The sequence below is a fragment of the Cavia porcellus genome, unplaced genomic scaffold (genome assembly GCF_034190915.1).
Source record: "Cavia porcellus strain 051 isolate PalLab524CR breed Dunkin Hartley unplaced genomic scaffold, mCavPor4.1 scaffold_28, whole genome shotgun sequence".
NCBI lineage: Eukaryota > Metazoa > Chordata > Mammalia > Rodentia > Caviidae > Cavia > Cavia porcellus.
In genome coordinates, this window is record NW_026947511.1 from 9266498 (window position 1) to 9282741 (window position 16244).

General features: G+C 38.8%; 1 protein-coding gene and 1 pseudogene across 2 annotated transcripts in view; one reads left to right on the plus strand and one right to left on the minus strand.

The window, feature by feature from the left end:
• Positions 1–958: 958 nt before the first annotated feature.
• Positions 959–16244, minus strand: part of Ifit1b (interferon induced protein with tetratricopeptide repeats 1B) — a 68572-nt gene continuing 53286 nt past the window's right edge. Inside the window, exons 1-2 of one of the 2 annotated variants that reach the window (XM_003473855.5) lie at positions 15120–15282; positions 959–3342 (exon numbers count right to left, since the gene is read on the minus strand). In XM_003473855.5, coding sequence (XP_003473903.1) covers positions 1953–3342; positions 15120–15124 — 1395 coding nt within the window. In that variant the 5' untranslated portion in view covers positions 15125–15282 and the 3' untranslated portion in view covers positions 959–1952. Of the gene's footprint in view, positions 3343–15119; positions 15283–16244 lie in introns of those variants that run through there. The other variant, XM_063239481.1, reaches the window with a different exon arrangement.
• LOC106028479 (eukaryotic translation initiation factor 2 subunit 2-like) lies at positions 4996–7181 on the plus strand (annotated as a pseudogene).

Genomic DNA, 16244 nt, shown 5'->3' on the forward strand with positions numbered 1-16244 from the left:
CTAACCAACCTATTATGTCCCACTGAATCGTTCCTGTGTGTGGAAGATGTGGTTTCAAATAGCCTGTTTTGGACTTACCTTAGTATCTCCCGTACACATTCTCCCATACACATTCACAGTCAGTATGTAGGGAAACTGGTCTTTCTTTTACTACCTAGTGTCATGAAAACTTTTCAGTATTAAGTAAGGAGAGAATTTTGTATAACAAAGCCTAACATCTTGACAACTTACCAACTAGCTGTATGCTTTTACTACATTGTGATGAACTTGGCCAAGAAGATTTTAAATACCTCTTTACTTCCCGATGCCAAGATCAGCCGAGGAAGAGCAGCTATTAGTTTAGCAAAAATCAGAACAGAGCCAAACTAAAAGCAGAATGGGTGGCAACTCAAATCACATTGTGTGTTTCTCAAGAAGTATAGATGGGGCCTCAGATTTCCCATTTACATGTACTGCACCAGTGGAGGCAAATCTCCCCTTATAAGTGGTTGTGTTATGGTCGTAGGTAAAAAGTTCCAGGAGTGATTAGTGAACGCAAGTCATATCTAAGGCCAATATTCATGGACTACTATTCCATACGTTTGAATTTAATGAAATTTGCCTGATTTGTCGTCAACAAAGAAGAAATAATTGTCACTTGTATGATCCCAAAGTATCACATGAATGACCCCCAGCCATGCCAATTCCCACATGCTGTAGGGTCAAGGTGACACAAGTCAAATTTTTAATTCTACAATGTATAGAAGTAAGTACCTCTCCACATACCCCTATTTTTTTCAGAAATCTGCCTTATGTTTAATTGCACAACTTCCTTTGCTTCAGGCCTCCTCAGGCTATATACAGTATATTGGTTCTGCATTTTCCAACATTCATGCAAATACAGTGTTGTAGCATGGTGTAGTATCGTCTGGTTCCAAGCTCTTGCTGTTCTGTTCAAAAAACTAGATGGAACAGTCAATGAACTTGCTATTCAATGTTTATTTAAAGTAAAAGAAGAAGGGAAAGAAGGGAAGAAAAAGTGAGGTACAAGAAGAATTAAGAAAAGTGAAGACACACACCAATGGAGGATGGATCACTCCAAGAACAACGGGACCACAGAAGCTGTGAACTCAGTGGTCACCGTCTTTTATATCCTTCTTTAATGTCATTTCCAGCACAGCAAAATTACTCTGTGCTGTGACTAGACAGCTCTCTGTCATACCCTTTTGTCCAGTCTCCTTGGCATGCCCTAATCTCCTACCTCAACAGAATATCCACTTTTTAAAAATATCTGCCCAAATATACTTAAAGTAAATTTTGGTGTCAGTACACTTACTGGGTGAGTATTTGGGGGTTAGGAAAAGATTATATTACACAAACTACCCAATAGTCCTCTAAAAACTACACAAACCTATTTGTGTCATGTTCAGCTTGCATATTCACTTTTCCCACTTTAAAATGCATTTATCAAGGGCCACGCTTGCTATAAATAAATGTCAAGCAACGTATCTGGGCTATATAGATCCTTAGGACAGAAAATGCAGAAGAGACTTGTGTAAAGAAAAATTGCTTTCACTACAAGGCTTTAGGACACGTGAAAAAAAAAAAAAAAACAACTTCCCTTTGGAAGTGTCCTCTGCTCTGTACACCAACAGATTAAGGAAGGAAGCTCTTTACTTCTATTACATATCCACAAGGAACACTATTCTTGTTGATCTAGTTGCTGACAGGTGTGCAAAGCAGCATGAATCATCCATAGTCAACAAGCGCAGGGATGCGTGCTGACAAGTTGATGCTCCTGGCATAAGACACATAATGGGAAGGACAGAATGTGGGCTGGGCAGGCAGTGGAGAATATGCTGTATTGAACTAATATGCATTTAGTGCATTAATATTTTTGGAGGCAGCAACTACAAGAGATTGTTGTTACATTTAGCAACGAACATGTGACATCAGTACAGGTGTGTTGTCCTTCAAAACACAGGATTCAGGTGTTCAGTGAGCCTCAGAGCCTTCTCATAGCTCAGCAATGCCGCATTTGTGTCCCCTTTCAGTTTCTGGACCAGCCCAAGGAGGCTGATGCTTTCCACAACGTGAACATTCTGTTGAACTCGTCTGTTAGCCAATTTATCCAATGCATTTAGAAGTTTATCTCTGGAAAAGGATGTTACTTCTATTTTGAGACCTTTTAAATAATGAGTGATTGCCTTGTCTTCTGATTTCTTGTGGAACTCTTGGAAACAGCCATAACGGAAATGGATCTCTTGCTGTAAGTGATCAGCAATATTCTCCATGCGTAACACTTTCTGAAAACTTTCCTCTGCCTTTTCATACTGGCCTATTTTTGCATACACGTCAGCCAGGTTAACATAAGCCATCTCAAATGTGGGCCTGTCAGCTATAGTTATTTGAAACTCATCTATAGCCAACTGTAACAATTTGTTAATAATTTCTCTGTTCCGTGTATTGTTAGTTCCCTTTATTTGGAACATTTGCACCTTGTAGCAAAGCCCAATCTGGTGATGCAGGGAGGCAGAGTTAGGTGTTGCCTGCAAGGCCTTCTTAAACAGCTCAAGAGCTTTATCCACACAGCCTTTTCTTCTGTAAAATTTGCCTGCATATTGATAGACATAGGTCTGAAATGAACTGTTCAGGGCTTCTTTAATGTACTTTTCTCCTTCAGCTTCCTTTCCTATATCTTGAAGCTTCATTGCAAGGAGAACCTTGATATATATGTCATCTGGATTTAGCCTTATGGCCTTCCTCAGGGGGTCTAGAGACATTACATTACTTTTATCACAGTCTTGGCGAAAGGTGACAATAGCATATCCAGCGTTAAACTCGGGGTTTTCAGGCTCTGCTTTAAGAGCCTTTTCAAAGCAGGCCTGAGCCTGCTTATAATTCTGTCCTCCACACTTCAGCAAGGCCCATCCTTCCTCACAGTCCATCTCAGGGCACTCCATCAGGTAGCGGAAGGGACTTGAAAACTTCTTGCAAACATTCTCTACCTTGTCCAGGTACCTCTTGGCATTTGCCAACCTGCCCATGTGGTAATACACCCAGGCATAGTTGCCCCAGGTCACCAGGCTTCTCACATCTGATTGATCAGTGTGTTCTTTCTGGATTAAGCTTTCAGCATCTTTCAGGCTCTGCAGAGCTTTGTCATTCTGACCTTTTAGGTGTTCCACATAGGCCAGGAGGTTGTACATTCCCACATTGTTCTTGTTGTCTAGACTCTCAATGTGTTCCAAGGTCCTGCCTTCTAAATCAAATATTTCCCTGTCATCAATTACCAGTTCCCATGTAAAGTGACATTTCAGCTGAACCAAGCAATCCTTGACTTGGTGATCTGCAACTTTCTCACTGTGAAAACACAAGAGGATTTGTTAAGTGATGAACAGCCAAAATCTTTTTAAAAATCAATCATTTTAAAAATAATTTTTGCACTACTTGAAAATCTCACTTAGAGTCCTGCAAAGTAATGTGTATTGGACAGTGAATAAAGGTTCTTAAATCCTCTATCAGTGAGCATTTGCATTGCTAATATACAACATCTGGCACTCACAATTGATAGAAAGGTTTAATTCAGTTCATGGTTTGTAGAAATTTAATCAACATTAAATTGGATCCAATACAGGCACATAATGGCAGATGGCATGTCAGAGCAAAACTACTAGCTCAAGACAGCTGGGGAGCCTTGCAGGTGAACAACACCAAAAAGGAATGAGGAAGAGACCGTTTTTATATTCCCCAAGGCCATGCTTCCAGGTCCCACCCAGAGAAATTCAGGTACATGCCACTCTCACTCACTAGGCATTTCTTGATCCAGTGACCCTGACACTTTAGGATTAATGGTCAGTCACATGGATTAATGATTCAAGAGATACTTTCTAGGCAAGAAACCACTCCTGTTTTGAAAGGGAAATCAAAACTTTAAATAAAGCCTGCCAAGAATACCATCCCAAAGTAGGCAGACATGTCCAGACATGCCTGATAACAAGACATTTCTTTCTTTGTATAACTCATGCAGTGTATAACTGATGACCTTGCAATGTAACCCAAAATGTTTAAACTCCCTTAGCAACCCAAGGTGTCACCCAACCTTCCAATTATGATACACCAAATCTACTTTTGTACCTTCCTGCTTGCTCTCCCCATAAAAGCCCCAGAACCAAGCTTGGCAGGGCTATGACTCTTTGGAAGTGATCCAGTCAAGCCCACCAGTGTAATAAATGGCCTCCTAAACCTTCTCAGTGCTATTTTTCCCACGTTTGGTCTGTTTTTCCCTAACAGTTTCAGGTCTCATTTGTAAAATAGGGTTAATAATGCAACTCAATATATGCAGCTAAAAGGAGGAATAAATATATGTGCACATGAGGCATAATAAATCATATGGAGGAGTTTTCTAATTTAATATTAATACAAAAAACAAAAGATGGATGGACAGAGAAAATACGATATTTACGCCCACTGAACTACTTACTACTCTTCCATAAAGAAAAGTGGGAGGTAAAATCTAAGATGGCAGAGTGATAAGCAGCGAAGAAAGAGCCTTTCAGAGAGTTGCCATCCAGACACTGAAATATAGTAATGTGGAGAAGACAAAAAAGGAGGAAAGTGGGTCCTCTGGACCCAAAAAGAATCTAAAGCATGATTGATGCCTAGTAAACGCCTAGTAAATGAACGTGGCATCCACCTGATTCTTCTCTGGCCCACAGAGAGAAAGAAGAGAGACACTTCAATGAAGAAGGAGAAGGAGGTCTCCCTGCATGACAGGAGTGGTTTGAGTCTGCAGACACACAGAAGTGGCTAACTAACCAGGAGGCCTCTGCAGAGAGATGCAGCAGTGGAGGGGGGTAGCAGTCTTGGAGAGGAGCAGCAGTTGTGAAGGATTGCCCTGGTTGGCAGTGAGTGCAAAGGGCTCAGTCTTTCCATGGGAGAGAGCATTTGGCCTGGAACCATTCTGGAGATGGGTCAGCTAAAATCAGTACTCAGAACTGCAGCTGGCTCTATCTAATGGCTCCCAGTAGGCCTCACATTGCAGAAGGTGCTCAGAAGGTGGTGAGCCAAAGGTGACTGACCTGGGCCAGAAAGTACAGACTTGTGGAGAGACTATCCATTACCCTGCCAAAAAGCTACTGCTGGCCTTTTGGGATAGATCATCACGGATCAGGACTCTGCTTCCACAGATTGTTTGCTAGTGAAAGCAGAGACAAACCTGGACAAACTTGAAAGTGGAATTTTTCTTCTCTCTCTCTGTTTTGTCTTTTTGAGACAAGGTCTCACTATGCAGTTCAGGCTGGCCTTGAGCTCACTTTATAGTCCAGGCTGGTCTCAAATTCATGGCTATCCTCGTCCCTCAGCCGCCTGAGTGCTCGGATTACAATATGCACTATCATGCCTGGTTTCTCATTTGTCTTTGTTTTGTACATTTTGTTTGCAGTTTTTTCTCTTGCATTGTTTAATCTTGTTTTTGTATGAATGTGAATGTGGTTTCTAGCCTCTTTGTGGTTGCGGTTCTGTTACGTTCTTCTTTTTATCTCTTTCTTCTCTTTCCCTCCAGTCTTCTGCACCAGTTTCTCAAAATTAGCATGATCCCCCTTTGCCTCCAACCTTACTTCTGCTTTCTTTCCACACTTCTGTTTTCTGGTTAAGCCATTTTAAATTTTAACCCTTAAGGGCAAAATTGAAATATTAAGGGCTTGTATGCTTGTTTTAGATTTTGTTACATAATCACAAAATTAGTTCATATGGTTAAAAGTGGCAAATTAATGGTTAGCTCTATTTTTCATTTTCTAGACTGCGTTAGTTTGTACTGGCATCACTATAGACAAGTGCAACACAGTTGTGCTAAATAGCTGTTCATCCTGATATTCCAAGAGTGCAGTTAACTGTGGGTTACAGAAAATACTGTGGCATAATGCCAAAGATCAAGGGACTGGCCCAAACAAAAGGCAACTTCTCATCCCCAACAAATTGAAGAGGTGGGATCTTCTAACATACTGAAAACCTAAAAACCAGCTACCCCTGGGAGATACCTTGGAGAAATAGTCATTACCTAAGGGTCCTAGATAGTAGCAATAAAGCAATTTACCATAAGCAACTTACAAACATCACTCCAGAAACTAAACTAGAAAAACAAAAGAAAATGGCAAGATAATTAAACATGATATGGGATTTTTATCCTCCCATTGAAAGTATTTGAAGCAGATTAAGCCAATGTGAGGACAGGATCTCTGATACAGATGACAGGCTTTTAGTTGGTGATCATGAAAAGAATGATTTATCAAAACTAGCAAGGGACCGTGACAAATCAATACAGCAACAACAGATGAGACAAAGAAGAAAAGCTTAAGGTTGATTGGAGTCAACCAAAGAGCAGGAGATAATTCAAGAGGATAGTAGGAAGAAAGATGCTTCTGATGGTCTAGATGACTTGAATGTCTTTAATCAAAAGAAAAAGAAGAAACAAATGAAAAAGCTGTTTGATATTGATGAAGCAGAAGAGGATATAAAGGGTCTTAAGTGACATCCAAGAGCCAGCTGAATCAGAGGATATTGATATTATGCTTGGCAATAAAAAGAAGAATGTCTAGTGCCCAGATGAGGATAAAATACTAGAAAAAGACGAAGTTTTAGAAGACAAAGACAGCAAAAAAGATGTTGGTACTTCATTTAGTAACCAGACAAGCTCTGCTTGGGCAGGTTCAGAGAGAGAGACTACACATATAAAGAGCTGCTGAACTGAGTATTCAACCTCATGAGGGAAAAGAATCCAGATATGTTTGCAAGAAGGAAAAGAAAATTTTTCATGAAAACTCCACAGGTCATCTGAGAAGCAACCAAGGAAACTTCTCTTGTCAACTTTATAGATATCTGTAAACTATTACACGTTCAGCGCAGACATCTTCTTGTATTTTTATTGGCAGAATTCAGTACAAGTGGTTCTATAGATGGTAATAACCAACTTGTAATCAAAGGCAGATTTCAACAGAAACAGATGGAAGTGTCTTAAGAAGATATATCAAGGAATATGTCACCTGTCACACAGGCTGATCACTGGACACAGTTCTGCAGAAGGGCACCTGGCTCTATTTAGTGCAGTGTAAAACTCTGTTGCCAGCATCAACACTGGCTTCCAGGCTGTCACAGTCAAGGGAGCACAGCTCTGTGCCAAAACTAACCAATTTGTTAGTCACTGATTTCTCAAAGTGTGTTCTGAGGAATTAGCTGGACAGGTTTACTATCAGAGTGGATAAACCGTTGTATCAAAAACAAGATAGAAAAGCTGCCAAGAACTTTGGTGAGTGGTTCTGCGATTCTTGCCAGTGCTCAAACTATTGATATACTTATTGCCTCCTTTGAAAACCATCAGAGAAACATGATGGGGTAAGGAAGGTTTTTAAAAAAATTGTTCATAAACTTCTGTAAAATGCAAGATAAATTAAAGTTATTGTAACAGTGATTCTTTCAATTTGGTGTGTTCTTCAGTGTTCTTTTTTATATGTCTTTAGTGAATTCAGCACCAATCAAGCATGCTGTGGCAAGGTCACTGTACCTTTGTTCTGAGACACTACATTTACTGGGACACACTTCATTTGGGCAGCCACTTTTCCTTCAGAGCTTCTGTTGAGCTACATGGCTAACACAGACCTGGGTTTCCATGAAAGGCTGTTTGGAGCATGAGATCTGGCATGACTGCCTGTCTTTACTATCCATGGAATGACTATGTATATTTCATTTTTCTTACGTGAGGATTGTTGCTGCTACCTCTCCTCCAAGTCCTCCTCCAGCTGTTACCACATGAGAGAAATACAAGGTGCTAGGTACTCTTCTGTCCTTAGACTTTTCCTCCTTATTGGCCTCTTACTGTGTCTTGTAACTGGCACACTAGTTGTGCATCTACCTGTGTTGGTAAGGATGTGGCATAGGGTGTACAGTACACAGAACTCTTCTGAAAGTCTAAATGATGACACTGGAGACAGTTTATTTTTTCCCTGTCTTGTGTTTTGAATGGAAAATGGCCAACCACAAATGCTTTTCTATTTTTCTAATAAGCTAACTTTGAACGTGACTGAAAAACCAAGCGATGCAATTCTTTTTGGTGTTTTTGGTGCCTCCAGTTCTGTCTCCTGATGACTTGGCTGGAAGGGTATTCTTCATTGGACCCAGGGAATAAGGGTGTCTTGTGGGTCTGTGCTGTGATCTACCCTGCATGCACCTTCTTGAAATAAGGCATACACAGTGCTTCTTAGATTGTTCATACTAAGTAAGCAGCAGTTGTTCCACCCTGAATATCTTGATCTTATTGTTTTTTTTTTAATCACTGTAACCTTTAATTTTAAAATATAGCCCAGTGTTTTCAAGTATCTTGGCTGTGAAGAGGTGGAGGGAGTCCTCTCAACTCAGGTCTTCCTGAAAAGACCTGATACTGACTGTGTTGCCACCACTGCCATGATGAGCCCAGCTGCTGTTTATGACTCTGTTTTCCTTATTTTGTGTTGATACCCACATGATTCCCAATGGTGGATATTTCTTCAGGAATAAAGCAAGGATCAGTGCCTCTTGTGTAACTAGAAAAAAAAATAATAGTTAACTAGTAAAAAAAATAATGGAATAAAACTCTACTAGTAGAGTAAAAGAATTTGATACAAAGATAAGTTAGGTACATAGAACTCCAATTAACCATGACCCAAACAAACAAACAAACAAACAAAACCTATAGTCAGGCATAGCATAGTCAAGAATTCAAAAATTCAGAGAAGGAAGATGGCAGGATGGCTGCCAGCCTGTGTGATGGATTGTGGCATGGATTTAAAAATGAGCAATCTGAGAACTTTGGACCATTGTTCCCATTGATTAGGACCCAGCCCGGCTTTCTGAACAACCGCAGGAGGCACAGGAGGTACGGGGGACCTGACTGGGCCAAGCCTACCCACCTCCATTGAGCCCTGGGAGCTGAGGGAATGCAAGGTGATTTCCAGAACACTTGTACTGGCCCAGGAAGAGATTTGGACCATTGCTCCCAGTGGTTAGGACCCAGCCCAGATTTCTGAACCACAGAAGGAAGCATGGAAGGTTCCATGGGCCTGACTAAGCCCCAGGAGCTGAAGGCATGCAAGGTGATTTGCAGCATACTCATGGGAAACTTTGGAATATCCCTCAAAACTCAAAATAGAGGAAAATGACAAAACAAAAGATCAAAATGCAATCTCAAACCCGAGCCCATCCCAAGCAAGCCCAGGAGCCATGTACATAGAAGAAACTATAAGCCATACATCTGAAATGCCTGAAATGATAAGAACTGAAATAAAGCAACAGCTCCAGGAAGGCATAAAAGAACTCATCATAAATAATCTCCCAGGCACAAGGAGAAATGATACATGCAATGAAAGAAATGCTGAATCTAAAGAAGCCATAGTTAAAAAATTAGAGGAACAATGCAAAAAGATGGAAATCGTGAATGAACAATATAGGAAACAAACAATGCCTGAAGCAGATTCAGACATACACAGGAAATAAACAATTCCATTGGAAGTTGGCAAAACTGCCTCAATGAAAGTGAAAATAGAACTTCAGGGCCCAAAGACAAGATTGCAACTAGTGAACAGGAAAAAAAAGATTTTTAAAAATAACAACAAATCAGGAAATAACAATTCAACAGCTGCAAGTTGATGCAAAGAAAAACAATGTAAGATTGATAGAGATAAATGAAAATGAAGGGGACAAGACAAATCATATCAAGCAGTTATTTACAGAAGGAATAGCTGAAAATTTCCCAAACATGAGGATGGATACTGACATATGGAGCAGTAAAGAATATAGTACTCCAAATAGCCATAACCAAAATAAAACTACACCGAAACATATAATAACATTGCAGAAGTGCAACATAAGAACAGAACATTAAAAGCTGCCAGAGAGAAGAGACTGATCACCTATAAAGGAAAACCTATTAGAATCACAGCAGATTACTCATCACAAACAATGAATTCAAGAAGAGCATGGAGTAAAGTATTTCAGATCCTAAAGGAAAATGACTTCCAACCCAGACTGATGTACTCTGAAAAACTGTCCTTCAAAATGGATGGAGAGGGCTGGGGATTTAGCTCAGTGGCATAAGCACCTGCCTTGCAAGCAGGCAGTCCTGAGTTCAATCCCCAGTACCGATAAAAAAATAAATTAAAAAAAAACGGATGGAGAAATAAGATACTTCCAGGCCAAAGAACAGCTGAAGAATTAATGATCACCAAATCAACCCTGCAAAGAATACTGAATGTCATTCTAGATACACATAGGAAAAAAACACTAAGCAAGGCAGACAAACAGAGTGGAAAGGTAAAGAAGCAACAGTACAAAGATAACAGTCAAAATATATATATATATAACCATTAATGTAATTGGCCTCAATTCACCAATTAAAAGAAACAAACTGGCAAAAAGGATCAAGAAACAATACCTTGTCTACAAGAAACCCATCTAACTCAAAGGGAAACTCATAGACTGAAAGTCAAAGGATGGAAAACAAAACTTCACATAATAAGAACCCCTAAAAAATCAGGGGTAGCTATTCTGTTGTGAACTTCAAACCAAGAATGATCAGAAGAGATAAAGAAAGTCACTATATACTAGTTAGGGGAAAACTTCAAGAGAAAGAGATAACAATCTTAAACATATATGCACCAAATTCAGGAGCGCAAGCTATACAAAACAATATTGACAGAAATGGAAAATCAAATAAACAGTAACACAATTATAACAGGAGACCTTAACACGCCATTGACACAAAGGGACAGCTCACCTAGACAGAAAAATCAGCAAAGAAATAACAGAACTGAATCACATCTGTGAACAAATGGACTTGATAGACGTCTATGAAGAGTTCCAACAACATCAGAATATATATTCTTCTCAGCAGTACATGGGACATTCTCTAAAACAGACCATATCCTAGCCCACAGAACATATTTAAATAAATGCAAAAGAATTGAAATTATCCCATGCATGTTATTGGATCATAGTGCCATGAAACTAGAAATTAATGATAAAAGAAACTGCAAACCCACCGCAAACACATGGAAATTGAATCATACACTCCTGAGCAATCAATCGGTCACAGAAGAAATTAAAGAAGAAACAAAACAATATCTACAAGCAAACAAAAATACAAATACATCTTACTGGAATCTGTGGGATGCAATGAAAGCAGTCCACAGAGGAAAATTTATTGCAGAAGTCCCACATGAGGAAAACTAAAACAACACAAATAAATAACCTGATACTACATCTCAAACATCTAGAAAAAGAAGAGCAAGTCAAGCCCAAAGCCAAAAGAAGGGAAGAAATTATAAAGATCAGAGCAGAAATCAATGCAATAGATACTATGAAAACAATCCAAAGAATCAATGAATCAAAGAGTTGGTTCTTTGACAGAATAAATAAAATTTATAAGCCCCTAGCAAGCCTTATTTTAAAAAGCAAATAAAATACTCAAATTCATGCAATAAGGAATGAAAAGTGTGAAATCACTACACACTCTGTGAAAATACAGAAGATTATTAACACCTACTTCGAAAATCTCTAGACTCATAGTTTCGATAACACAGTAGAAAAGGACAGATTCTTGCAAATATATGAAATTCAAAATCTGGGTCAAGAAGATGTAAAACTGCTCAGTAACCCAATTTCTATTCATGAAATTGAAATTATAATTAAATCCTAACTCATGAATAAGAGCTCAGGCCCAGACAGACTCACTGTGGAATCCTACAAGAAATACAAAGAAGACTTAATGCCGACACTTCTCAAACTCTTCAGTGAAATTGAAAAGGAAGCAATTCTTCCTAAGTCATTCCTGGAAGCAAATATTATTCTAGTACCAAAATCTGAGAAAGACACAACTGAAAAAGAGAACTACAGGCCAACCTCCCTAATGAAAATAAATGCAAAAATCTTCAATAAAATATTGGCAAGCAGAATGCAGCAAATCATTACGAAGATTATACACCATGACCAAGTGGGATTCATCCCAGGCATGCAGGGATGGTTCAACATATGTAAATCAATAAATGTAATCCACTGTATCAATAAAGCCAAAAAAAAAAGAATCACATGATCATTTCTACAAATGCAGAAAAAGTTTTTGATAAGGTCCAATAACTTATTCATGATAAGACTCTTACAGAGAATTGGTATAGATGGTGTTTACCCCAATATGATAAAGGCAATCTATGACAAACCAACAGCTAGCATTGTATTAAATGGCCCAAAACTGAAAACCTTTACCCTAAAATCAGGCACAAGACAAGGATGTCCATAATTACCACTCCTACTCAATATAGTGCTAGAAATACTAGCCAGAGCCGTTAGACAAGAGAGAGTATAAAAGGAGTAAGGATAGGAAAAGAACAAGTTAAATTATCATTATTTGCAGATAACATGATACCCAACATAGAATACCTCCAAAACTCCATTGAAAGACTCCAAGATATAATAAACAAATTGAGTAATGTAGCTGGATAAAAAGTCAAAACTCAAAAATCAATAACATTCCTATATATGAACAACAAAATCACTGAGAGAGAAGTAAGAGAAATCACATCCTTCACAATAGCATCCATAAAAATGATGTACTTATGAACCAATCTAATGAAAGAAATAAAACATCTACTCAGGGAAAATCATAATACCATGAAAAAGAAATCAAGGAGGACCTCAGAAAAATGGAAAGACATTTCTTATTCATAGACACGAAGAATAAATATCGTAAAAATGGCTATTCTCCCAAAATTGTTATACAGATTTAATGCAACCCCAGTAAGAATACCACTAGCATACATGATAGATTAAGAGAAATCACTCCTAAAATTCATCTGGAACCAGAAGAAACCTAGACTAGCAAAGGCAATTCTAAGCAACAAAGGCAAGGCAGGAGGCATCACAATCCCTGACTTAAAGTTATACTACAAAGCTACTGTAATAAAATCAACATGTTACTGGATTAAAAACAGACCTGAAGATCAATGGGATACATTAGAAGATACAACTACAACTACAAACACACTCAGCCACCTTATCTTTGACAGAGGGGCCAAACATGTTCAGTGGAAGAGATAGTCTATTTAATAAATGGTGCTGGAAAAATTAGCTCTCCATATGCCAAAAACTTAAACTAGACCCATGCCTATCACCATGTACTAAACTAAAGTCTAAATGGGTTAAAGATCTAAATATTAAAACAGAAACACTAAATCTGTTGGAAGACAAAGTATTTAAAAATCTTGAAGACATAGGGGTAGGTAGAGAATTTATGAACAAAAATCAAACCACACTGGAAATACTTCCCAGAATCAATAACTAAGATCACATCTTATTAAAGAGTTTTTGCATGTTGATAGAAATCTCCAACACAGTGAAAAGAAAACCCACAAATTGGGAAAAAATCCTAGAGAACTGTCTCTTGGACAAAGGACTTCTGGCTAAAACATATAAAGAATTTTAAAAAATCAGACCCCAAAAATTCAAAGACACAATCCAAAAATGGGCATCTGAGATGAATATGCACTTCTCAGATGAAGAAATAAAAATGGCAAATAAAAACATGAAAAAATGTTCATCATCATTAGTCATTAGAGAAATGCAAATTAAAACAACACTGAGAGTCCATCTCACTCCAGAAAGAATGGCCAAGATCAAGAATACTACCAACAACAAATGCTAGAGAGGCTGTGGGGAAAAAGGAACTCTTCTTCACTGTTGGTGGGAGTGTAGACTGTGCAACCACTGTAGAAATAAGTCTGGAGATTCCTCAAAAAAGCTGGGATTGCAATTCCCATTTGACCCAGCTGTTCCACTTCTGGGCATATCTTTCAGCAGAACTGAAATCATACCACAGTGCACCCAAGTTTTATAGCAGCACAATTTGCAATAGCTAGATCTTGAAAACAACCTAAGTGTCCATCAACTGAGGAATGGATAAAAAAGATGTAGTGTTTTATACAATAGAGTGCTACTCAGCTATAAAGAATGATCACATTGAGATATTTATAAATAAATGGATGCTACTGGAGACCATACTCATAAGCGAAATAAATCAAACTCACACATATAAATACCATTTAGTCTCCCTAGTATAAAAAATGGTAAGAGCACATAAGATTTTATGGTAATCATGGTTCCCCATTGTATTGCTTTGAAGCCTTATAATGTTTTCATTCATTGGTTGGAATAGTTTTATTCTGTTTTGTTTGATTTTATTAACAGTAGCTACCATGATGTCTCTTTAAAATATAAATAAAGAACAAAAAAAAAGGATGATAGGAAGTGGGGAGATAGATGTTTCTGAAATAGCAAGGGGACTAAGAGATGGAGGGAGGGATAGAAAAAGGTGATGAAAAAAAAGAAGATGCTCAGTTGCGCATTCTCCGCAAATTTGCTCCTCCCAAATTCACCTATTTACAAGTCAGTATCAGGCAATTGGTTTTATATTTGCAGACAACAGGAGTTATTTGGCTTCGGATTTACTTGGGACCGTAAATTAATTTCCACACTAGGCCTTTTAGACAAGGACAATGTGGATGTCCTGCAGACAGGATCCCTGAAAAGAATTCCAAAGATCTGCATGCTGCCCAGCTCCCTAACAAGAGACCCAGTAGTCTGCTGATCTTCAATTCAGTCAGACCTCTTCAGAGCCCAGAAGTGAGAAAAGGAGAACAAAAGCCCACAAGCAGCGAGCTCCTCCCACCTGCACATTACATAATCCCAGAGCTTGTGAGAAGCCCCCAAAGTAACTCACTGGGCTGTGTGGGCCCAGCTTTTCCTCCAGTGTCAGGACCAAGCAGAAAGCTTTGCCTCTACACAGAAAAACTGTCTATCCTTTCCGTAGTTGGTGCAAAAGAACCTCCAAGATCGGGATATACTTTTCCCTTCCTGCAAAACATCCTTCTTCGGGCTATCACATGAGAAATACTTCCTTAGGGTATGAATATACCTACATGCACACATCGCACATTCATTGCATGAGCAAGTGCTCAAATAAAAGGGCTAGGAAGCTTGATTTCACTGACAGCTATTCAGACAGCCCCAGTTACTATTTTCTCTAACACTTTAGAATGCTGAGAGAGGAGAGTGAAAATCCTTACCTCATGGTTGCTGGGGATAAGGCAGCGATTCTATTTCACTGGCAGGACTCCTTTGACATAAAGCAAAACTTTATCTCACATAAATTGAGGCTTTTCAAATAAATTGAAACTGCAGGACAGGGTTGTTTATATTCACAGGAAAATATGTGGGCGTGTCCAGTTTCTCAATTAGAAAATGAAAGTAAAGTTGGTCAGCTCTGCTGGGGAAACTGAAACTTGGAGGCGGGAGTGCCTTCTTTGTTGTCTGGATAGCTGTTTTGGAAGGAGCTGATGAAAACAAATGTGCTGAGCGTGAAATTCTCTCTTCTGGCCTGCCAGATTTCTGACACAAGGAAATGCTACTTAGTGCAGTGTGCACTTTATTTAGAGCCACAGGCTGCTGAGAAAATATCTGCATGAATTTGAAAAAGTTGTGTGTCTCCTTCTGTACTGTTATTTTCTTAACTGTAACCAGGGCTTGTTCGAACAGTGGTGTGCAATTCTGTGACTCTGAATGGGACTCTCAACTCAAAGTCAGTGGTCTTCAAGAATGTCCATGTTACTGATTTTTTTTAATACTTTGTTGATTTTCTGGAGAATGATCAACAGCAAAAATAAATAAATAAATAGCCCTGTAATCTCTTGCTAATTCACAGGAACTATGAAACAGTGTAGGTCAGATCATCAGTGCTTAGAGCATATCAAGGCATAATGATAATATTTTGATGCACACTTTTCTAACCATTGATTGTATTCTGATTCCCCAAAAGTGATTCTCATAGTAGACAAGATCATCATAGGTATGCAGAATTCTCTTGTCCTACTTCAACTTGCATGTAATCTGAGTTCATCATAGTGTAGGAAAAAGGGTCTCTCTGGGCTTTCTGGTTAGTCCTGAGCAGAAAGAATTAAGTTTCTCTAAAGGGTGGGAGTGGTCGTGGGGATTAACATGAGGTGAGGTGGACAAAAAAAAGCAGAGGGGAGTGGGGATTTGGAAACCAAATTAGACTCCTTACCCACCTCCAATTAAATGCAAAGGAGGTGAGGGTGGACCATGTCAAAGAAAGCTCTTATGTAGTATCTAAATACACACACACACACACACACACACACACACACACACACACACCCATACATCTATGTACA